The sequence below is a fragment of the Garra rufa genome, chromosome 24, assembly GCF_049309525.1.
Source record: "Garra rufa chromosome 24, GarRuf1.0, whole genome shotgun sequence".
Lineage (NCBI taxonomy): Eukaryota > Metazoa > Chordata > Actinopteri > Cypriniformes > Cyprinidae > Garra > Garra rufa.
In genome coordinates, this window is record NC_133384.1 from 6,877,408 (window position 1) to 6,902,833 (window position 25,426).

At 37.9% G+C, this 25,426-nt stretch overlaps 2 protein-coding genes across 2 annotated transcripts in view; one reads left to right on the forward strand and one right to left on the reverse strand.

Moving 5' to 3' along the window:
* gyg1b (glycogenin 1b) overlaps positions 1 to 6,235 on the reverse strand; it is a 32,971-nt gene extending 26,736 nt beyond the window's left edge. The window contains exons 1-4 of the mRNA XM_073830318.1: positions 6,170 to 6,235; positions 3,130 to 3,268; positions 2,871 to 3,045; positions 725 to 887 (exon numbers count right to left, since the gene is read on the reverse strand). Coding sequence (XP_073686419.1) covers positions 725 to 887; positions 2,871 to 3,045; positions 3,130 to 3,268; positions 6,170 to 6,176 — 484 coding nt within the window. The 5' untranslated portion in view covers positions 6,177 to 6,235. The remainder of the gene's footprint in view (positions 1 to 724; positions 888 to 2,870; positions 3,046 to 3,129; positions 3,269 to 6,169) is intronic.
* A 2,701-nt stretch (positions 6,236 to 8,936) lies between these two features.
* Positions 8,937 to 25,426, forward strand: part of sugct (succinyl-CoA:glutarate-CoA transferase) — a 195,971-nt gene continuing 179,481 nt past the window's right edge. The window contains exons 1-6 of the mRNA XM_073830794.1: positions 8,937 to 9,182; positions 9,853 to 9,904; positions 10,006 to 10,079; positions 11,389 to 11,474; positions 11,554 to 11,604; positions 11,705 to 11,825. Of these exons, the coding sequence (XP_073686895.1) occupies positions 9,065 to 9,182; positions 9,853 to 9,904; positions 10,006 to 10,079; positions 11,389 to 11,474; positions 11,554 to 11,604; positions 11,705 to 11,825 (502 nt within the window). The 5' untranslated portion in view covers positions 8,937 to 9,064. The remainder of the gene's footprint in view (positions 9,183 to 9,852; positions 9,905 to 10,005; positions 10,080 to 11,388; positions 11,475 to 11,553; positions 11,605 to 11,704; positions 11,826 to 25,426) is intronic.

A 25,426-nucleotide genomic window follows, 5' to 3' on the forward strand; every position in this document is an offset into this window, starting at 1 on the left:
AGTGACAAAAAAACTATTGTATGACGTCAAAAGATTCAGAATATTATGTATTTGTCACATAAACTACTTCTGCCATGTTATTTTGAAACTATATAGCTCCTAGTATCTATTTTGTGTGTGTGTGTGTGTGTGTGTGTGTGTGTCTGTGTGTGTGTGTGTACCTGGTATTCATCACGTTGTGGGGACCAAATGTCCCCACAAGGATAGGAATACCAGTAGATTTTGACCTTGTGGGGACATTTCTCAGGTCCCCATGAGGAAACAGGCTTATAAATCATGCACAATGAGTTTTTTTGAGGAAGTAAAAGTATGCACAATCTCCATATGCACGCCTATGGAATGTCCCCATAAAACATGTAAACCCAACGTGTGTGTGTGTGTGTGTGTGTGTGTGTGTGTGTGTGTGTGTGTGTGTGTGTGTGTGTGTGTGTGTGTGTGTGTGTGTGTGTGTGTGTGGAAATGAGCAGCAGGAACATTCTTCAGAAATTATTATTTTTAAAACAAATAGTTAATTAGGTAAACTTGTCCCTCAGCTTGCAAAAATCACTAAACTTAGTTATCGTTCTTGGTGTTAATGACCTTTACAGCACTTACAGACTTAGAACATTACATTAAAATGCTTCAAACAACAAGGTAAAACTGTCAATGCCCTAAAAACCATTTGTTCCAACTGAAATTCAGAGCTCAGACACATGAAACCAAATGACAGTGGTGTTTTACGTACCATCAAAGCTGCCGTGCTTTGTGCAATACTGCAGAAGTTTGCAGTAGGTTTCGTTGGACGGGCGAAACACGAACACACCAGAGTTAAAACAATCAGGCCAGCCAGGGTCTGGAGCTGCAGACAACTCCTCTCTGTCAAACAGCTCATCGATATTTGATACCACCTACAGCCAACAGAAAAGTTTTAAACTTCTCGTTACAACTGCTATTTTTAAATCATTAATTAATTAATTACATACAGTCAAGCCCGGAATTATTTATACCCCAGGCAAATTCTGACTTAAAAAGTTACTTTTATTCAACCAGCAAGTTTTTTTTATTTATTTATTAAAAATTACACAGACGTCTCCCAGAAGATAATAAGATGATGTACAAGAGGCATCATTGTGGAAAAAAAAAATATTACCCATCTTTTATTTACATTTGAACAAAAAGTGGCATGTCCAAAATTACTCATACCCTTCTCAATAATCAATAGAAAAGCCTATTGCTATTACAGCAATCAAACACTTCCTATAATTGCTGACCAGCTTTTTGCATGTCTCCACTGGTATTTTTGCCCATTCATCTTTAGCAATGAGCTCTTTCAGGTTGGAGGGTCTCCTTGCCATCACCCTGATCTTTAGCTCCCTCCACAGATTCTCACTTGGATTTAAATCAGGATTAACTGCAAAACGTTAATGTTTTTGTCTGCTAACCATTTCTTCACCACTTTTGCTGTGTGTCTTGTCATGCTGAAATGTCAACTGGTGCCCAAGGCCAAGTTTCGACTGCCTGATGTTGTTGTTGAGAATTTTGATGTATTGCTCCTTTTTCATGGTGTCGTTTACTGTGATTAGGTTCCCTGGTCCACCGGCTGAAAAACACCCCCAAAACATTAGGTTCCCACCACTATGTTTGACAGTGGGGATGGTGTTCTTAGGGTTGAAGGCTTCTCATTTTTTACGCCAAATGAAGGCTACATCATTGTGGCCAAACAATTCAATTTTTGTTTCATCTGACCATAAAAAAAAAAAAAAAACAAGACCAGAGGTCTTCTTCTTTGTCCAGATGAGCATTATCAAAGGCCAAGCGGGCTTTTGTGTGCCTTATCTGGAGAAGTGGTGTCCTCCTTGGTCTGCATCGGTGGAATCCAGTGGTGTGCAGTGTCTGTTGGACTGTCTGCCTTGAGATGTTGCCACCAGCAGAGCCCAGATTCATCAGGATGGTCTTGGTGGTGATCCTTGGATTCTTTTTTACCTCTCTCACTATCCTCCTGGCCAGCACAGGTGTCACTTTTGGCTTCCGACCACGTCCTCTGAGATTTTTCACAGTGCAGAACGTCTTGCATTTTTTAATAATACTTTGCACCGTAGCCACTGGAACTTCAAAACATTTAGATATGGTCTTATAGCCCTTTCCTGACTTGTAAGCAGCTATAACTTTGGATTTTCCCATAGACTGTGACAGTTTGCAAAGGGTATGAATAATTTTGGACATGCCACTTTTTGTTCAAATGTAAATAAAAGCTGACAGTGATGCCTCTTGTACATCGTCTTATTATCTTTTGGGAGAAGCCTGTGTCATTTCCAGTCAAAAAAAAAAAAAAAAAACTTGCTGGTTGAATAAAAGTAACTTTAATTAAGAATTTGCCAGGGGTATAAATAATTTCGGGCTCGACTGTATATCTATTCTTTTTAATGAATATTTCTGGTCTTATTGTGTATAATTCATTAATGCACATTATACAAATTTCAAATAACAATTAAAAAAAAAAGATCCTATAATTTCCAGATGGAAAAAAACAAATGTTTTAAAATGTATCAAAATAAAAAGGTTTGTTTAAATGTAATCATATTTCACAATATTACTGGTTTTTTTACGTTTTTACTGTTTTTTTTTTTAATTAGAGAAATGACTCTTACGAGTTAAAAACAAAAACAAAATTACATTTTAAGTTGCAGGCATGTTTAGATGTCTACACTGCTTAGTGCAAGTTAAACGAGTTAAATGTAACACAGAGGTATGCATTCACACACTGAGTTAATGGTGCACAATGTAATTCAAATGGCATAACAAACAGCATTATAAATATTTCATGCATGTTTTGACAAGGCACGACTTGAACTCTGCTAACCAGCTGGTTTGAAGTCATGCTGCAAACTCACCAGCGTGTCTGCGTCCATAAACACACATTTGGAGTAGTGTGTGAGAGTCCAGCAGTGCAGCTTGGTGAAAGTGACACCCAGATCAGGTCTCTTCATCATGGCCAAGTGTGCTGTGTCCCCACTGTCCAACACATCCACTAGCCTGACTTCATCGAAGATCTTGTGAAGAACTGCCCTGAAGACATTCAAAAACATCTCATTTTGTTTTCCACAGAAGTCAGCTTGTAGTACAATACTGACTGAATTAAGCATGTTGTACCTTGACTGATCAGACACATGGGGTCCAATGAGCACCACCAGCTTTTTTGAAGTCTTGTGGTTTCTAAGGGATTTCCCAAGGACCATGGCTCCTCTTGCATAGCTATCGTTTGTGGCCAAAGTGACAAATGCCTGTTCTGCTGAAGAAATGAAGATTGACATAACACTGACTGACAGATAAGGTCTATGAATTTGGCATAACAGATGACAACAAAATGGATTTCCACAAAAATCAAGCCCTTCCCTGGTGGAAAAAACAGCTAAAACCAGCCTAGGCTGGTTGGCTGGTTTTAGCTGGTCAACCAGCCTGGATTTAGCTGGTCATAGCTGGTTTTAGAGGGGTTTTGGCCACTTTTCCAGTCTGGCCAGGCTGGTCTTAGCTGGTCAGGCTACTTCCAACTTAAACCAGCTAAGACCAGCCAACCAGCCTAGGCTGGTTTTAGCGTTTTCAGCAGGGTTTAAGCCTTACTGAACATCAATGATGCATGTTTTCCCTCATAAGGTGAGAAAATTACTCATAATAAAAAATTATAGATGCATCTTTTTTTTATATGGTTTTTTATATGGTTTATATGGAAAAGCTTTAATAGTTTTAATTTGATTCTTTTGAACTATACGTTTAAAAGAATCGGTTCAAAGCTGATTCAGTGATTCTTTTACCTCATGATGTGTTCCATATATTCTCTAAAATATCCTATAAAGCCGTAATGTTAAGTTTTTCTTCAATAAAATTGTATTTAAAGGCATATTTGTTGAAAATGTTCAGGTTGTAGCCATGATTCAGTTCGTAAAACAGCCATTCAGAACGTAAATATCATTTAAATTTGCATTAAACACTACTTATCTCTAATCTGGAAGGTTTTTGCTTGTTTTAATGAAATATTATTATTACACTATCGGACTAAACCGTTCTAAACAGATTAAGGAACTGTTGTTGAGTTGACTAGAGAACCAGTCAATATTGTTCAGACAGATTTTGGGAACCGTTTCATTCGATTCTTCAACCAAACAATTCTTTCACACATCGGACATCGTTAATGCATTAGTCTGATTTGTGTCCAAAAATATTAGAATAATAAAAACAATCATCTAATCATGCCAGAAGTTAGCATTACATACTGTGGCGAGGCGTCTGCCCGCCCCCCTAATTTTCATCACCACCCCGTCCCGTATTCGCCGCCCTTCTCCAGGCTCCCGACGGGAGTGGGTGTGTAGGGGAGAGGAGGGGCGTGTAATCGGCTCGGGCTGGCGGCGTGTGATGGGGACACCTGATGTAAATGAAGCCTCATCACCGCCGCTGTTTAAATCCCGAGCGCGCCTCTCCTCGGGAGACCGGTCTCTTTTCCCCCCCGTGCATGCACGCTGGTGTCCTCGCGGGTCCAGGAAGGGGTGAAGAGGGAATCCCGCACCGCCAGGAGGAAGAGTCGCCGGACCCGCCGTCCGGTTGAGGTTCGCACCCGAGACGGCCGCGGGCCAGGATGCCGGGCCGTATTCCCCGCTGGAAGCTCCGGACAGCTCAAGAGGGACGAAGCCGCTAGAGATGCCGCCGCCCCTAGCACCCCGGTACAGCGAAGGGAGCGCGTGCGGCCGGCCGGACTCCGCCCCTCTCCTGGACCCTTCCCCTCTGAACACTACCTTCCCGTCACGCTGCCCCAGCACCCGAGGACACCAGATTCCCCTTTTATTTTGGACACTATTTTACTTTATGGACTCACTTTCCCTTATTTTCTGTTTAATAAAAGCCTCTCCGAGGCCTGACGCCACACCCACTGTGTCTGTCGTTTGCCCCTCCCGCCACAGTGGTGGAGAGTGCGGGCAAGGCGGGGCTTAGACAGCGCAGTGGGCAACACCTGATGACGTCATCCCCTCTCGCTCGCAAAAGTTCGTGAAAACCCGGACAGGGACGGAGGAACGACGGAGACGGCCTCCCAGCCGCAAGAAGGGTAAGTGATGTTTCAGTTAGTCACTTATCCTGCGGTTGGTTGAGGCTGTCGACTAATACCGGTTTTTCTGTCCCTGTTCCGGTACGCGGCGAGAGGGAGCGTTGCCTTGGAGAGGAATCCCCGCCCACTCCGACCGCTGGAGCCTGGATGAGGAAGGTAGCACTCCTGCGTGGGCGGCGACCTTAGGACGGGGATGTCGCTTGGGGGGGGGAATGTGGCGAGGCGTCTGCCCGCCCCCCTAATTTTCATCACCACCCCGTCCCGTATTCGCCGCCCTTCTCCAGGCTCCCGACGGGAGTGGGTGTGTAGGGGAGAGGAGGGGCGTGTAATCGGCTCGGGCTGGCGGCGTGTGATGGGGACACCTGATGTAAATGAAGCCTCATCACCGCCGCTGTTTAAATCCCGAGCGCGCCTCTCCTCGGGAGACCGGTCTCTTTTCCCCCCCGTGCATGCACGCTGGTGTCCTCGCGGGTCCAGGAAGGGGTGAAGAGGGAATCCCGCACCGCCAGGAGGAAGAGTCGCCGGACCCGCCGTCCGGTTGAGGTTCGCACCCGAGACGGCCGCGGGCCAGGATGCCGGGCCGTATTCCCCGCTGGAAGCTCCGGACAGCTCAAGAGGGACGAAGCCGCTAGAGATGCCGCCGCCCCTAGCACCCCGGTACAGCGAAGGGAGCGCGTGCGGCCGGCCGGACTCCGCCCCTCTCCTGGACCCTTCCCCTCTGAACACTACCTTCCCGTCACGCTGCCCCAGCACCCGAGGACACCAGATTCCCCTTTTATTTTGGACACTATTTTACTTTATGGACTCACTTTCCCTTATTTTCTGTTTAATAAAAGCCTCTCCGAGGCCTGACGCCACACCCACTGTGTCTGTCGTTTGCCCCTCCCGCCACAATACTTTACATTCATATGACTCCAGATGAGCAATGCAGTGAACATGCACATTCCTGAAAGCCTTATTAGTAACATATGCATTTATCTCAACATATAGCATGTAAATAAAATTATAGATTTTGCGGTATAAGATGATCCAACCCTCACTTCAAAATTTCTGTTCAATTTACAAAGTGCATTTTGTATTTGATGTATTGTCACATACCTGCCATGCTCGTTATTTGTCAGAACAGCAGTGTCACATCAATAAAAGAGACTCTGTATCACGTCTTGAGTTCATTTATACCAGAGCAGACCTTCTCCATATATAGGTACTGCTGCCAGTCACATGACCAGAAAGTGCTCTGCGGACACGGCCACGATTGGTTCGTGATATTTGGGGCGTGACTTAATATATGAACTGCACTTGGGTAGCTGACAGATTTCCAAAATCATAGGTTGTAATTAACATCAGCTTAAAAGGAAAAAGGTGCATTCTTTTAGATTTTTAGATACTGTTTCATACACATGTTGTGTCTATTTAAATACAATAATATAGGCTACATATATTAATAAATTATTGCATATTTATTATATATTCTACATTTTAATGTTCATGGCACACAATGCATTAATTCATGTTAATAAATTATTAACGAAAAGTGCTGTTCTGAAATAGTGAGAGTCAGAACTGAAATAATAAAGATTGCTGATAACACACCACAAAATTATGACATTAGGTCTGTTTTTCACATATGGTAATTGAATAAACAACATATCTACAGACGTTTCACCTGATCGTGAGAGAGCTATTTAGATATCTCTAGAATAAAATGGAATAGAATAGAATATTATTGGTGTCGCATGCCACCTACTGGTTAGAATTTAGTTGTGCTTTCATTTTATTCTTAAAATGCTTACTACAATAATTAATTCTTGATATTTATTTCTTATTTCTATTAAAAATATTTAGAACAAATAGTTTTCCTATGCCAGCTATAAACGTTTATGTATATGACAGGCTGACTGTAAATAATCCTTTAGTAAAATGTGGATGCATTACATTATTTTGTACCCTGCAAGTTTCTTGAAAATATTAAAAATAAACCACTTTTAAATTTTTACAGGGCATAATAGGATATATTGAGAAATATAGGCCTAACTACACAAGTGGGCAACACAGTAAGGGTAAAAATAGCTCACAGTTAAATAATGAAAATGCAAACAAATTATTTCAACGTTTTGGTATTATTATAAATGGTACAGCTGCTGAGACGATTGTTTATTAATACAGGCCATATATGCCTATTGAAAGCATTTAGGTTGATGGCTCTGCTGCACAATAGTGATAACATTGTTAAATGAACACAAAATATTTTTCTTTATGTGCATTATTTTGCAGGCAATATTAAACCTGAACATATATCTGGTATTAGTAGCAGAAATTAATTTGAATATACAACAAATATAACAATACAAGCCTCTGTATTGTTATATTTGTATATTGGAAATAAAATGTAAACTATTCTTGGAATAAATTATGATTCGTGTATTTTATTTCCTGATAAATTTTTCAAGACAGCAAAATGTATTGCATTTTAATAAGTTAAGCAGGGCCTTCATTACAACACACAGTGAAAACGAAAATCGGATTTAGATTATACGCGATAGGATTACAAATCTTTATTCGGATAGATGTAAATTTAACTTTTTCAGAAGGAAGCAGGGGAAATTTACGACTTTAAACAAATAACCAATTATATGCCTGTTTGGCGTATTGATTGCCATTTGTATAAACACCATTTTACAACAAATACCATGGATAAACTATGATTAGTGTAGCAAAAACATGTTTTTTTTTCACAATACTGTGTATTGAATTGATTTATTTATCAAGGACAACACACATCAAATAACATTGATGGTATTTGCCACTTTAAGCCAATATAGATCATTTAATACAACATAGAGTAACAGGTCCTACAGTTGAAAAAAGACTGTTCTTTGCAATTTATTCCTGTGATTTCAAAGCTTTAGCATCATTACTCACATGATCCTTCAGAAATAATTCTAATATTCTGATTTTCTGCTCAAAAAACATTTATTATTATTATCATTATTATGTTAACAACATAAATATTATTACATTAACAGCTGAGTAGAATTTTTTTCAGTTTTCTTTGTTGAATAGAAAGTTCAGAAGAACATCATTTATCTGAAATAGTAATCTTTTGTAACATTGTAAATGTCTATTATCACTACTTTTGATCAATTTTAAAGCATCCTTGCTAAAAAAAAAAGGGTCATGTGACTGGCATAATGATGCAAAAAAAAAAAAAAAGCTTAAAATATATTGTAAAACAGTACTCAACTGTTTTATATTTTTATAAAATACACAAACCAAGAATGGGCAAACAGTAAACTGAACATCATACTGTTTAATCTGAACTAATGAAATGTTTTGAGACTCCGATTCCGGAACAAATATAATTCTTGAAAACATTTAGTTCGATATTTATGTTTGATATATTTAGTTTTTTTTTTCTGTTTATTTTATTATTATTTTTAATCTACTACGATTACAACAATAATCAAAGTTACAAAAAAACAAAACGCTTCTTAAAGCCATCATCAGTCTATTGCTGAAGTGTAAGCTGCGTGGTCATGTGATAAATGTTACTTTTCTCTTCGCTGTAACATATTAACCAAAGAACAGTCGTTTGTGATTACAGGAAATTGCATTTTATTCATTTATTTTCTAAAGATGTCTTAGGAGGATTCATTTGTATCTTAGGTTAAATTACTAGAATTGATAGATTAAAAAAAATTCACACAATCTAAGACAAAAAAAATGAAATGCACTCAGTGGAGGGTTTTTCTACGGTTTTAAGGCCGATGAGCGCCCCTTGGAGGAAGACTGGTGTGTCTCACCCAAACAATTATAAGTGATTCATGTCGTGAACGCCCCTTTATGCTGGGTGAAATGTGTCGAACTATCCGTTATGCTCATTTGCAAAGATAACATTTCTCGTGGATTCTTGTCGAAGTTTAATATAAAGATAAAAGCGCGGAGGCGGGGCTTTTAGAGACGTTGCGTAGGTTACGTAAACGCCGAGGCAACATGTCGGGAAGCGCTGTTATAAGAGTTGTATCTTACCTAAGCAGAACATCACAATTTCTACAACCGAATAAGGCGAACTGTGTGAACATAAGACGACCATTCACTGCCAAACTGCAAGGTAGCACCTGTATTTTAACCATATCCGACCACTGTCCCGCTAGCGGAGCGGTTCACTAACGTTACACTCGCACTGTCGCACACACGAGCTGCTTGTGTGATCATTCCTGGATCATTCCATCAGTGTGTGTAGGAACGTTGTACATTAATGGCAAAATGATGTATTTTATTTGACTAATCTACTTTATTTTATAGGTGTATGCACAAGTGTTTGTTTACTTGGTGTAAATGAAACACCAACGCCAGTTTGTTTATTCTGATGCAAGTGTTTGGCACACCTGTTTGTTTCTGTCGTGGTACTTGTATGCACACCTGAAGAACCCTATATTTAAAAAAAGGACCTAGGAAACCATTGTGTTGTACATTTAAAATATGAATTCTTAAAGAATCAACAAGTTACTATTTAACCCGTTTGCCCTTTGCCAAGCTTATAACGTATGATCCCGTTTTTGTTAATCATATAATCAAGTTGAACATTGTTCCAGGGTGGTAACGTTACTCTCTTTTTAAACTGAATACAGTCTTATTGCTTACTTAGATTCTTATTTATTGCCTTTTTTAGCTTATTTATTTATTTATTTATTTATCAGTGAAGAATTTTAGAATATATTTAATCCTAACTGATTTATGTTAATAATAAACTAATAAAACTAATTTCTCTATGAATGCAGGTGAAGGTCAGATCAGACCTCTAGATGGCGTTAAAGTCTTAGATCTGACAAGGTAAAAGCTGTGCAATCTTATACATGAATGATGCTTCTGCTGGATGCTTATTATTAAATACTACTACTGATAATATCGTGTCTACATGGTGTGCAATGCAGAGTTCTTGCTGGACCTTTTGCTACTATGATATTAGGAGATTTGGGAGCTGAGGTGATCAAAGTTGAGCGTCCAGGTGAGATTTATGTCACATAAACATTTAATATGACATATATCGCATGTTCTGTTGTTATTTCCACATCTAAAAAGTTTTTTCTTTGCCACTGTTTTTAATACGTTGAAAGTGAATTAGGACTATTGCTTTCAAACTCCAAAATGATACAAATACACGCATTAAGTTTGCTTGCATGTACAGTGCCTTGCAAAAGTATTCATACCCCTTCATTTTTTTTTTGTTGTTGTTGCAGCATTATGTTAAATTGCTTTAAATTAGTTTTTCCCCACATCAATTTACACTCCATACACCATAATAATGACAAGCAAAAAACAATTTGCAAATTTTAAAAATGTATTAATCAGTGAAATAAGTACATTGCATAAGTATTCATACCCTCAACTCAGTATATAGTTGAAGCACCTTTACAGCCTCAAGTCTTTTTGGGTATGATGTGGCAAGCTTTGCACATCTGCATTTGGCAATTATCTGCCATTCTTTGCCTCACCTTTTCACCTCTCAAGCTCTGTCAGCTTGGATGGGGGCTGGCAGACATTTTCTAGAGTCCTAGTTGTTCCAATCATCTTCCATTATGGATAATGCTTCTGTGAACCTTCAGTGCAGCAGATTTTTTTCTGAACTCTTCCCTAAATCATTGCCTTAACGCTCTACTGATCTACTGAGCTCTACAGGCAGTTATCTTGACCTCAGGACTTGGTTTTTGCTCTGATATGCATTTTCAGCTGTTAGACTTTTTCTGAGAGGTGTGTGCCTTTCTAAATCATACTCATTGAAATGAATTTGCCACAGTTTAACTCCACTCCAAGTGTAGTAACATCTAGAAGCAATATGAATGCCCCAGAAAAGGGTATGAATACTTATGCAACGGGATCTTTTCAGTTTTTTTTATTTCTAATAAATTTGCAAAGTTGTCACAAACCTGTTTCGATTTGTCATTATGGTGTATGAGATGTAGATTTGTGTGGAAAAAAAAAATACTAACTTAAAGCAGTTTAACATAATGCTGCAACAAAACAAAATGTGAAAAAAAAATGAAGGGGTATGAATACTTTTGCAAGGCACTGTGTATTAAACTGTTATTTGAACAAGCGTGCCTCTAGAGCAAATAATTTGAGGTAGTTACCGCTGTTCTCATGTTAAATGGCTGTTTTGTAATGATATTTAGTATATTAAACGCTTCACGTTGCCAGTTCCTGTAAAAATGATGCTTTGTTTGTATCTGAACAGTGTGTGACTGCAATGCTGTAGTTTTTTTTTTTTCTGACCGATGAACTCTGGTGAACTGTACTGAGCTGTGAGTGTGTGACAGGCTCAGGAGACGACACAAGAGCATGGGGTCCTCCGTTTGTGGGTGAAGAGAGTGCTTACTTTCTGAGTGTGAACAGGAACAAAAAGGTATCCTCCGTCGTCGGTATTATATATATAAATGTATGTAAAATGAATGAGATCATGATTTGTGCATTCTTACTGGCAGAGCATTGCTGTTAATCTTAAAGATCCAAAGGGGACCAAACTTGTAACTGAGGTAAAAGTTCGACACAACTTATGCATTACATAACATTTGCTGCTTGGTATATTTTGGCTTGAACACCTTGTCTGTTTCTCTGCATTGTCTCTTTTGACAGCTTGCCAAAGTCTGTGATGTTCTGGTGGAGAATTACTTGCCCGGGAAGCTGAATGAAATGGGACTTGGCTACGAGGAGTTGAGTAAAGTGGCCCCTCAGCTCATCTATTGCTCTATAACAGGTGAACACAATATTTGCAAAATGCAAAGACTCCCTGATAGAGTGGCATGCAAAAGTTTTGGAACCCCTTGCAGAGTCTGTGAAAATGTGAATTAATTTAACAAAACTAACCAAATGCATGTTAGTTTTTATTTGGTACTGTGCGGAGTAAGATATTTTACATGAAAGATGTTTACGTATAGTCCACAAGTCCAAAAATAGTTGTTCATGAGTCACTTGTTTGTTCTGAACAGCTAAACTGCGCACTGTTTTTCAGAAAAATCCTCCAGGTCCTCCAGATTCTTTAGCTTTCCAGCATCTTTTGCATATTTGAAACCTTTCTAGCAGTGACCGTATGATTTTGAGATCCTTCTTTCCATTGAGGCACTCAAACACAACTATTAAAAAAGGTTCAAACATTCAATGATGCTCCAGAAGGAAACACAACGCATTAGGAGCGGGGGATGAAAACATTTCTGAATTTGAAGATCACGGTTAATTGTACTTAAGTTGTCTTCTGGAAAACTGGCAAGTATCTTCCGTTGCTTCTGAAGGGCAGTACTAAAGGGATATTTGAACTAAAATAAGAAAAAATTGGATATCTTCATCCTGTTCACAAGTTTTCACCCCCTCTCGCTCTTAATGCATTGTGTTTTCTTCTTAGGCATCAGTGAATGTTTGAACCTTTTTTAAATAGTTGTGTCCCTCAGTTGCCCTCAGTGTGAAAATGTGGCTCTCAAAATCATGCAGTCACTGCTGGAAAGGGTTCAAATATGCAAAAGATGCTAGACAACTCAGTTTCACTGTTCAAAACAAATAAGGGAGTCATGAACAAAACACACACACACACACACACACACACACACACACAAAAAATAGTAGCTGCTCATTCAAAAAGACATGTTACAAGATATTTACAACACATTACAATATAAACACTATAAAATAAGCATATCTTATGATCTACTATTAACTGTTATGACAGTCTGTTGGCATAAATGCGTGTTATTCATTGATTGTAAACCTCTCTGATAGCTCAAGTCTGTAAAAGCACATCAGCGTACTCACTATTTTTTTATGAAATCATAGCCTTTTGAAGGTTAATAATTAAATCATAATTGCATAAACAAGCCAGAAATACACTTGGTCTTTTATTTTGAAATATGTATGCTTTACCATTGCCAGCTGCTCATTCAAAAAGACAACATATTACAATATAAACACCATGAAGTAAACATGGCTTATGATCTCCTATTAATTGTTATGACAATCTTTTGGCATAAATGCGTGGTATTCATTGATTGTAAACTGCTCTGATAGCTTAATTCTGGAGAATATGCAACGGTGCTACGTTTTGACTTTAAATGTGCAGCTCTCACAATTTTTAATGAAATTATAGCCTTTTGAAGGTTAATAATTAAATTAGACTGTATCATAATTGCATAAACAAGCCAGAAATACACTTGGACTTTTATTTTGAAATGTGTTTGCTTTACCATTGCCAGCTGCTCATTCAAAAAGACAACATATTACAAGATATTTACAACATATTGCAATATAAACACCATGAAGTAAACATGGCTTATGATCTCTTATTAATTGTTATGACAATCTTTTGGCATAAATGCGTGGTATTCGTTAATTGTAAACTGCTTTGATAGCTCAAGTCTGAAGAACGCACAACAGCGCTACGTTTTGATTTTAAATGTGCAGCTCTCACTATATTTAATGAAATCATAGCCTTTTGAAGGTTAATAATTAAATTAGACTATCGTAATTTTTAAATTAAGACTTTTTTAAATGATAATTGAGATGTTGCTTTACAGCCTTAAATTTCATAAGACTGAAACTTTTTATACTTTTTAAAGACCTACAGGGATGTTTTTTAATTGCAAGCATGCTCCTAGATAGATTTTACAGTCCTCACACATCGATTTTTAGTTGCAAATGTGGGTAAAATGCTTACATTTAATGGCACACATCTCTTTAACAAGCAGCATTGAGACAGTGGTTCTCAAACAGGGAGACAGGGTCCTAGGGGGCCTTAAGATCACCAATCATCGAATGCAAAACTAACTTTTACATGTTGTTTGAAAATTAATGTGTGTTGGCAGTTTGTGTATACAACCACCCTACATTGATAAAAATCCACCCAGTGGTATTTTTTTAATCTTTAAAAGTAATATTCCCTTTTTAAAATCAGGTCATTCTCAGCTTCTTGTGGGTGTGACGACACACAGACAGAGGCCCCTCCCACGATAGTTGATTGACATGAGCGCCTTACCTTAGCCCTGCCCTCACCGAGCTAAAAACAGTCCGACTCCGATCGCCATTGTGTGACTCAGGTGCAGGGGAAGACAAGAATGTCTCTGATTGAGCGATTGAGGTGTTCTGTTGTTGGATGTAATAATGAACATGGCAGTCGTCATTTACTCCCGACATCTGAGCTGCTGAAGATGCAGAGGATTAACGTTACTTTCGTTTTTAAAATGAAAAAAGACGATTCTGATCTACATATGTGCAAATAATTCGTGATGCAGCTTTACCCACAGCAGAAGTGAGTATAAGGGGTTTTATGCATCGCAGCTAAATGCGGCTAAAGTAAACATTACAGCTCGTCATCCCACTGCAGAGAGGGGCGGGGCGAGCAGAGCTCATTAGCATTTAAAGGAACATGCAACAGAATAGCTCGCTCTAAAAAGGGCTGATTTTGACATGGTAAAAAGAGTGTTTTTTACACTACCCTTGAGAAATTTTAACCAAAGTATGTTATAGACTTCTCATTAAGACCCTAAAAAAATCCAATGAACTAGAAAATGGGCATCCGATGACCCCTTTAAAATTAAAAAAAAATATTATTAATATGTTAAAATAATATAACTCTAATGTAAAATAAAATGCTAAAAACCATTAAGATGACAACTTAAATCTATTTCTCATAAAACATGATAATATAATACAAATAAAATGTATTATTATAAAATATATTAATAACAACATAAGAGAGATCACACAAAATGCATGCTATTTTTTTATTTAGTACTGTTCTGAGTAAGATATTTTACATAACAGATGTTGACACATAGTCCACAAGACAAAAAAAACAAAAAAAAAAAAAAAAAATATATATATATATATGTATATGTGTATATATATGTATATGTGTGTATATATATATGTGTATATATATATGTATGTATATATATATGTGTATATGTGTATATATATATATATGTATGTGTATATATGTGTGTGTGTGTGTGTGTGTGTGTATGTATATATATATATATATATATATATATATATATATATATATATATATATATATGTATGTGTGTGTATATATATGTATGTGTGTGTATATATATATATATGTGTGTGTATATATATATGTGTGTATATATATGTGTGTGTATATATATATGTGTATATATATGTATATGTGTATGTATATGTGTATATATATGTATATGTGTATATATATATATGTATATGTGTATATATGTATATGTGTGTATATATATATATATATATATGTGTGTGTGTGTGTGTGTGTGTGGACCTGGACCACAAAACCAGTCATAAGGGTCAGTTTTGTGAAATTGAGATTTATACATAATCTGTAAACTAAATAAGTTTTCCATTGATGTATGGTTTGTTAGGATAGGATTATATTTGGGCCGAGATACAACTATTTGAAAATCTGGAATTTGAGTGTGCAAAAAAAATCTCAGCAATGCATATTACTAATTAAAAATTAAGTTTTATTATATTTACGATAGGAGATTTACAAAATATCTTCATGAAACATGATGTTTACTTAACATCCTAATGGTTTTTGGCATTTAAAAAAGAATTATAATTTTGACCCATACAGTGCATTTTTGGCTATTGCTACAAATATACCTGTGCTACTTGAGACTGGTTTTGTGGTCCAGGATCACATATAGATTTAGAGTACTTTATCATATTAATCTTTTTTTAAAATTTAAATACTTTTTGTCATCTTGAGGCCCCCTAGTGGACCCCAGCTTAAAGCGGCTTGTTGGAGAGACGTGTGCCACTTTTTTTCTGTGTTTTCTCTTTTATGTATTTGTGATCAGTCCATGGCATGAATGAACAGAGAAACTAGGTGTGTTTGTATAAATGTAGGAAGACATGTTCTTTATTACGTTTACGTCTCCAGTTAAATACGTAAAAACCCATGTTTTCTGTGTTTTAGACACACCTATTCTAAACCTGGCCTGCTTTTAACCCATAAACCCTAACGTTTTCAGTTGTATGGCCCTTATGAAAAGGCTAATTTACTTTACTGTCAGATTTTTTTTAATCACACTCATAAAGGAAGCCACGCTTTACTTGAAAATTGTTCTGTAGCCACGCTAATCTGAAGCGGATGGGCACTGTCACCACGCTGGCTGCTTTGGTGATTGGTTTCACGTGTCAGGCGTCCATAAATCCTGCAGTCAAGTCACACTCGATAAGGAAATGGAAATCAGCGTTTCTGTAGACGGGCACACGTCTCTCTGTGTTTCATAAGCCTTGTAAAAACATAGCAGTTTTGGTCAAACTACCATGCATTTTTTCGCTTATATGGGTATAAAGTATTTTACTACAGATTGCATCTGGATCTAATACTGGTTTCAAACTACTGAGAAATGTCTGTTTTTGTTTACATGAAAACATAAAGCGGTATAGTTGAATTACAACATCTATCAGCACGCAAAACATTTGAACCATTCAAATAAGTTCAGCAAACGATACTCTGGTGTTGGCAGCGATCTTACATTTCATGCAAGTTGTTACATTGTGTCAACACTGGTATGGCATCTCTTGCGGTTAGCAACGATTGCTCTCAAAGACGGCTTTTTTTCTGCAGTTCTCTGTAAGATCACAAATCACAGCCAAATTCCCATGTCTCGCGCTGCTTATAAAGACCTGGAGGCGTAACCCACAAGACCTCATTAAATTGTGGATGCTGGACAGTTAAATTGGAATGATTTACTGTGCTCATCCTGTATCGTTTAATTTTCCCCTTCTGAAAGGATTTTTCACTTTCTTCTTGAGTGTAAAATCTGTCTGGAATGCTTAGCTTCAACAAGTGCTGTTTGATTTAGTACTTGACAGAAATTTTAGGACAAGCCTTTCTGGTCGGTTGTCATCATTCTGCCTTCTGCGGTTTTGCTGACCGCTTTGGTTTCCTTAAACCTGTGGATATCAGTATTTATTTATTTATTTTAAATTAAACATGACTTATGAGATCTATCTATCTATCTATCTATCTATATATATATATATATATATATATATATATATATATATATATATATATATATATATATCCTGGAACCAAAATTGGATCAAATTAAAGCTGCGCCGTTGAACCAAAGTGATCATTTCCCTCTCAATTAGATTTGGCCAAAACTTAATTTGTTCTGTGTTGCCTGTAATAGATATGCTAGATAGGAATTTATTTTTAGGCTTTCTGTTGTATCTAGAGAATGCTTATTAAATTGAAGCCATGTCTGCTTGACAAAACGAAAAAGCTGAAAAAGTTATTAGGTATTAGAAACGGTTCAACGTAAAACTAACATAGCGTGATGAATAGCTATTTTGAAAGACGGTAAACATCTTAAATGGTGAACAGCTCACCGATCCTAGCAACAAAGTTTCATTTGTTCTGCATTAAAAGTGACTTGTTTTTATTGTCAAACACCAAAAGTGTAATATTTAGGTGTGTCTCACAACGTGTACTCAACACCATTATTGAAAAGAAGGTATATATTTATTGGGTCAAAGACGCCAAAATAAATTTACAAAAGTGATTTTATGTCCATAGAAAGCACATTAATGAAAGTAAAGTGTCTACTTTTAAGGTTATAAATAAGTTTTTGGGGAATAAAATGTACAAATTTGGTTGAAATAATGTTATATTGTCATTCAGTGTAACACAATATTTATGTAAAAATTCAAACAACATGCTTATTCTGACTTGTGCATATTAAAATATAAAAAGAATAAGGGAGCATATTACATTTTATTGTGTTTAAATGAGTAAAAAAAATGTACTGACAAATGGGCAAAACTAATTAGTATTTGGGGTGAAAGTAATTAATCTTTAAATGTCATAAATTGATTTTTGTTGTAAATATGCCTGACAAGACTGTTATACTGAATTACATTTTAGTGGGTGTCTTCTGTACATTAGGGGGAAATGTATGATATTTATTTTTGCTCAGAGAAACAAAAACAAAAATGCAATGAAATTAAACAGAAAACTTTTAAAATATATATTTTTTAATTTAATCATTTTAAAGCAGTATTACACTTGTTGTTTTCATGCTTAAACCGGTTTATGTCTTTGACCCATATATAGCCAGTCAAAAGTTTTCTGAAGTCTCTTCTGCTCATTTATTTGATGCAAAGTACAGCAAAAACAGAAAAAAATTGAAATATTCTTACTATTTAAAATATAAAAAAATGTTTTACTTAGATTAGATTTGCTTAAGAATAGATTTATATCTCAAGCAAGTGGCAAAACACTTACTGTGCATTCACACCGCCGCCGGCAAGAGCGTCAAAATTCGCTCTGGCCGCCCTGCAAGCAACGCTGTAGAAAGATTCCTTGACGCTCTGACGATCGAACACTTGGTCTTGTATTTAAAGCGGCCGCAAAGCAAACAAGCATTTCGATCTTGTGCAGACTGACAACAAGTAGGGTGTACGTTAGTTAACCTCATTAAATATTTTAAACATGAAAATAAGACATTGAATTTAATTGTAGTTACATGTTTGCTAACGAAATAAACCAATTAAAAGCCATTTGTATGGTGTGGGTTTTGTGTTCATGGTTAAGTGCAAACTTAAAAACAGGGACACGTCGTAGATTATGGGGAAACCCGCCACAGCAATGATTAACTTCTCCTCCATTGTCCTTGGGAACTAATGTGGCCGGAACCAAGTTTACACGACTGCGTTCTTTGGAAACCTCTCAGCGGTGAACTTCTACATTCCGATTGGTTGCCGCCGAGCCGCGTCATAGCTCATTACCATAAAGTTGACCTGACTTCAACTCTCCCCGACGCCCACACCGCCCAAAACGCGCCGCGCCGCTCTCGCCGCTTTTCGCCGCCGGCTCACATTGAAAATGAATGACGTCAGGCCACTTTGACGCTCTCGCCGGCGGCGGTGTGAACGCACAGTTAAAGGGGTCATCGGATGTCCATTTTCCACAAGTTGATAGGATTCTTTTGTGAGAAGTCTGTAACATACTTTGGTTAAAATTTCTCAATGGTAGTGTAAAAAACACAGTTTTTACCTCGTCAAAATCAGCCCTTTTTAGAGCGAGCTATTCTATTGCATGTTCCTTTAAATGCTAATGAGCTCTGCTCGCCCCGCCCATCTCTTCCGTAGGATGAGCTATAATGTTTACTTTAGCCGCATTTAGCCACGTTAAGCTGTGAAGCTTGCTAACTAGCAAATTATTAAAGGGGTGCTATTATGCTCCTTTACAAAGTCTTTATTTTGTTTTGGGGGTGTACTTGAACATGCTGTCATGCTTGGTGGTTCGAAAAACGCATAATTTTTCCACATAATTTACATTATTACAATAGCTTTCTCCCCAGGCTGGCACAAACGGCTCGATTAGTTCCGGGTTCCACCTTCCGAAAAACCAAATGTATTGTGATTGGTCAGCATTCCCAAAGCAGCAAACTAGATTAAAGTGATTCTTACATTTTAAATATGGATATTTTTTTTTTTACAAAAACACATCTGATCGCTAAAGAAGGCTTTTACAGACCGCCCCGGAGCCATGTGAGACACATTTTTTTTAATTATGGATCGACTTATTTTTGACTGATGGAACACTTGCCCGTGCCATTCAGTCTATGCTGTTGTATGAGTGCCAGAATTTATTTAATATAACTCCGATTGCCTCCGCCTGAAAGAAGGAAGTCATGTACACCTAGGATGCATGAAGGGTGAGTAAATAAAACGCTACAGTATTGTTGGTCCTATCGTCAGCCTGCGAGATCGCCAATACGTGACATTATCATTATTGTGCTAATGTATTTATTATTTGCATGCCCGAAACCATAAGGCTAGTGAAGCTATCTACACTGTATGATGAATAAATCTCTTACCACACACTGCACGTCTACGGCGAGGCGCCGACGCGTCCACGGATGATCACTAGTCAATGTTCGTGTTTACATTAGCCGTGGATCTGCGTGTGTTTGGACGCTCTGTACAACACACGTCAACGGCGCGGCTTCAGCACGGATTCCGGAGCAGTTTGCGGACCCTTTAGTTAAGGCTCGCGTTTAAACGAGCCGACCTACGGCTCGCTGAAGCACCCCAAAAGCGGCTGTCCATAATACATGGCTAAAGTTAGGTGAATCCCCCACCCGCCAACGAATTGAATTTCCGTAGGTGGGATTTATGTTGTGACATAATGGCCTCCGGAAAACAAACTCTGTAGTCCAAATGAACCGTTTCGTTGTAGTTCTTGAAAAGGGATTTTTTAAAAACTGAATATCTCCCTTTGGAGTGGACTTTGAGATTTGTAACTTTGTAGATGTTTTTTATGCCCAAACATATACACCACACACTGGGTAAAGTTCAAAAAGTGAAAAAGCATAATAGGACCCCTTTAAGATGGGCCATTTGCAAAGATGCATAAAAAAATCCTTATAGTCACTTCTGCTGTGGGTGAAGCTGCATCACGAATGATTCACACGAACAGAGGCATATGTAGATCGGGATCGGAACTTTCAAAAACAAAAGTGATGTTAATCCTCTGCATCTTCAGAGGCTCAGATGTCGAGAGTAAATGACTACTGCTATGTTCATTATTACATCCAACAACAGAACACCTCAAAAGCTCATTCTTGTCTTCCCCTGCACCTGAGTCACACAGTGGCGTAGGAGCGGCCTCTATCTATGTGTCGTCACACCCACAAGAAGCTGAGAATGACCTGATTTAAAAAAATGGATATTACTTTTAAAGATTAAAAAAATTCCACTGGGTGGATTTTTATCATTGTAGGGTGGTTGTGTACACAAACTGCCAACACACATTAATGTTCAAACAACATGTAAAAGTGAGTTTTGCATCCGATGACCCCTTTAAACTAAGACTATAGCCTACTTTTCACAAATACTTTAACTTAAAACTCACTACTGACAGAAACAGCCAACTCTCGCACCTTTTCATGTCCTGTTTATCTAAAAGTGTATTTTTCCTTGCTTTAAACCAAGCCAAAAGTCACATGTGTTGACTGTGAAACAGTAGGCTTTGATTATATGCATTTATGGTATAATTACTACATTTTTGTGTCAAACTATGTTCATTTTTACCGTGAAAAATGCACCGTCACTTTAATTCAGCACATGCAGCATAGCAAAATAGACTTGGTGCGGAAATAACCGCTTTATTGCTTCTGGATCGCATTGCCGGACCACATCCGTGTGCAGTGTAAATGCGCTAACCTGTTAACATGGGCACGGAAAAAAATACACAACACATACGCACTGCTAGCGGGCCTTAGATTTGGGAATGTTGGATCCAGCGCTAGACGTCTGCTGTGGCCCTCTTGTTGAAGCCTCTAAATCTTTGCTTTAAGCAAATATCATTACCAGTCTCCTGCCCCACCACATGAACTGTGATTAATTGGACACCCCAATCAGGAATAAGGGAAGCCATTCATTTATGGCTGGTTTGTCTCTCACATGCTGTAGCAGTTCTGCAGTCGTGTCTAATTCATTTGTAATGGGCCTTGCAGTGGCATGCCGTCAGTTGATTTATTGACATCCTTTGGTTTATTGCTTCAGTCCTGAGGGGGCAAAATTGTGGTCCAGTAGCAATTTGGGAGTGACCCATTTTTTTATTTTGGCCCAGTTTTGTCAGGAAACGGCACTGCGTAACCTATACGTTGTGATTGCTCGTGAAAATTCCCACGGAGGCTTTAAACCATGACTTGGCAGACTAGAAGCATCTTTGATACGAGACATAATTCGCCTTGCGCTCCAAAAAAAGGGGTCCTGCACATGGGAGATTAATCAGATATTGACTGATTTGCCATAGCTGTCTTAACAATGACCAAAATTGGCCTGAGAGCGTCAACTCTTTGTCTGTTTTTTACTATAAAAGTTTTTCCTTCTTCCTTCGGGGTTAAAGTATTAAATGTGCTCATTGTATGCTTGAAATACTATTTCTTTCGTCTAAAATATTACTGTTTGTGTTTTGGGTCACTGCTGTAATTCTGAGTCATTTGGGTTTTTGGACAACCCAGTAGAACGTTATGCTTTGATTGGAACGTCTAGTACACACTCTTTTTTTTTTTTTTTTTTTTTTTTTTTTTTTATCGGTTTACCTCATCTAAAGCTTGTTTAGTCATTGGATTTTTTTTTCATTTTATGCCAAGTCACCCATTTATTTACTAGCGATTCCACTGTTTAAGCAAAACCAGTCATTCCCTTGAGCCGTAATGTCTGTAAGAGGATCATATATTCAACAAAATGATAAACACAACGTTCGTCGTGCCAGCAAAACAAAATCACCGGAGTACCCTTCCATTTTCCATGTTTCCACTATAAAAAGGTGGTTTTGATTTCACACTGTTTTTATCCAGGAGTACATCATGTCTGTTACGGTCCATGCAGATATGGAATGAGTGTGTTAGGGTGAGACACGCACTGTCTAGTCTTGTTAACGTGGAATAATCGGGCTCGGTTTGTACACTGATGAGTACGGAGAACCACAGACTCCCGTTTCTCCTCTGGAGATGGTTGAGGTCTCCATGGTGCTCGGCGTCCACAGAAGTGACAAAGCTCCCTGTTTCTTTTTATTATTGGGGTTTCATTTCTTTACAGCAAATTAAAGAGGATTAAGTGGCGTCTGAGAACGCCAGTTATTTTCAGCATATGTCCTTCATTAGATGGGCCCCCACACCCAAATGTGCTGAGGTTTGGCATTGGATGCCTTTCACATTATGTCAAAGCTGGCACTGGAGAAACCTGGACTGTCTGATGAGTGGATACAGCACTACTATTAGTACCACTGGATTTTCTTGGAAACCAGTTCTCTGATCTTGCCTAATAATAGCTAAAATAAATGTTAGAAATATTTCATTTCATAATTTAGTGGTAAAATGATGATAAGTGGTGAAAGGAATAGTTCACTCAAAAATGAAAATTTGCAGAAAATTGGCTCTCCCTCAGAACATCTGAAATGTAGATGAGTTTCTTCATCATATTTGGGGAAATTTAGCATTACATCACTTGCTCACCAATGGGATCCTCTGTAGTGAATGGGAGCCGTCAGAATTATAGTCCAAACATCTGATAAAACCATCACAATAATCCACAGGTAATCCACACCACTGCAGTCCATCAATAACGTCTTGTGGAGCCAAAAACGGGGAGGGATTTTTAAAGGGATTTTGTTCCCAATGTCAATTTTTTTTTTTTCCATTCCTTGATTAGTTTCTAATCTCTAATGGTACATTCACAAAGGGCGTTGGCGCTTCTAAGAGGGCGTGTCTGAAGCTTGGTGCTGACGCAATCGTCATAGTGATAACAACCAATCACATTACTTTTCTGGTGTTGCATGAACGTGATTGGCTAACATCTGCACTAAGGTATTTAATCCCATTTTATTAACTGTTGTCTTTGCTGCCGACCTTCGATCCAATTCATCCATACTAATAAGCAAAACTTACTCAAGATAATCTAAAATTTGTTTTCCTCTTTTTTTTTTTATTGCTAAGAGTTGACATGTTTTCTTCTGCGGTCGTGTTTTTTAAGCCTGAGGCTTTTGGTGTAAAAAGGCTTTTACATCTGCCAAAAATAGAACTTTTTATATTAAAAACAAACAAGCAAACCCCTGCCCAGATTTAAAAAGTAATGCAAAAGTAACGTAATGCATTACTTTCCATAAAAAGTAACTAAGTAACGTATTAAGTTACATTTTAGGGAGTAACTCAATATTGTAATGCATTACTTTTAAAAGTAACTTTCCCCAATCACGCATGTCCGTAGTTTGAACCACAGGTGCAATAGGAGATCTTGGGAAATGCTAACTTTAGCCTGATAGCACTGAAAGCGAACGTTCCACCCTCCCTGCAAATCGCTGTCCAAAGCCATGCCCCCTGAACGCATCTACACACACACAGACTAGACGACCTGAGACAGCATTACTACAATACGTTGTAACACCGAGTTTAAATGTTCAACAGCCCAGATAGGACAACTGTGTGTTGCTGATAATGCACGGGAGACGAGAAGATGGTGTATTTTCCCAGAGTTTAATAAAACGTCTCACGCGTCGACACAGTCGTCCACATACATGGGAATTGAGCGAGGAACAATTTACACAAGCATGCATCCAACTCAGGTCACAAACAGAAAGGAAATTAATAAAATAAAAAGAGAGAGACGTCGGTAGAGGATCTGCATATTGCATATATATATACGGTCAAGGCCGAAATTATTCATACCCCTGGCAAATTCTGACTTAAAGTTACTTTTATTCAACCAGTAAGTTTTTTTTTTTTTTTTTTTTTTTTTTTTTGGACCGGAAATGACACAGGCTTCTCCTAAAAGATAATAAGACGATGTACATGAGGCATCATTGTGGAAAAGCACAGAAAATCCCACAGAAAATTTGCAGACAAAACATTAAGGTTTTGCAGTGGCCCAGCCAGCTAAAGATCAGGGTGATGGCAAGGAGACCCTCCAACCTGAAAGAGTTGGAGCTCATTGCTAAAGATAAAAATACCAGTGGAGACATGCAAAAAGCTGCTCAGCAATTATAGGAAGCATTTTATTGCTGTAATAGCCAAAAAAAAAAGGCTTTTCTATTGATTTGAGAAGGGTATGATGCCACTTTTTGTTCAAATGTAAATAAAAGATTAGCAATATTTTTTTCCACAATGATGCCTCTTTGTCTTATTATCTTTTGGGAGAAGCCTGTGTCATTTCCAGTCAAAAAAAAAAAAAAACTCGCTGGTTGAATAAAAGTAACTTTAAGTCAGAATTTGCCAATGGGTATGAATAATTTCGGGCTTGACTGTACATATTGCATACTGCATATACAGTGCAAATGCATATTGACTGGCAGGTACGACAGTAATCGTGATGTTCGGACCAAACATTTTGATTGGACAAACATTTCTTGGTCCTATGCCTTCCACAGAATATAAATAGAGTACATTTAGACCACTTAACTTTATGATTGTAAAGAGATTTTCAACCAGCATAACAAAAAATGTTTCTTAAGACAATCACCTATTGCACCTTTAACAATGTAGGGCCGTTGTTAATGTGTAATTTCTGAAACAAAATGGCTAAAAAAAGAACTGTTTTACAAACACTTAGCCCCTCTGCCATTGGTGCGATATAAAATACTAGCCCCACCCCAAAATCATCCCATTGGTTGAGCTGTTGCTGTGGCAGTCTGGTCAGGATTCTCAATCAAATGGAACAATATTTTGACAGCTCTTGTGTTTATAGGATTCTGACACCCTCAAAATCATTTACAATGTGCTAGAAAGGACCCACGAGTTTTAGAATTATGTGCAACTTTTGCCCAGACCACTTACATTTTCTTCAGAAAATATA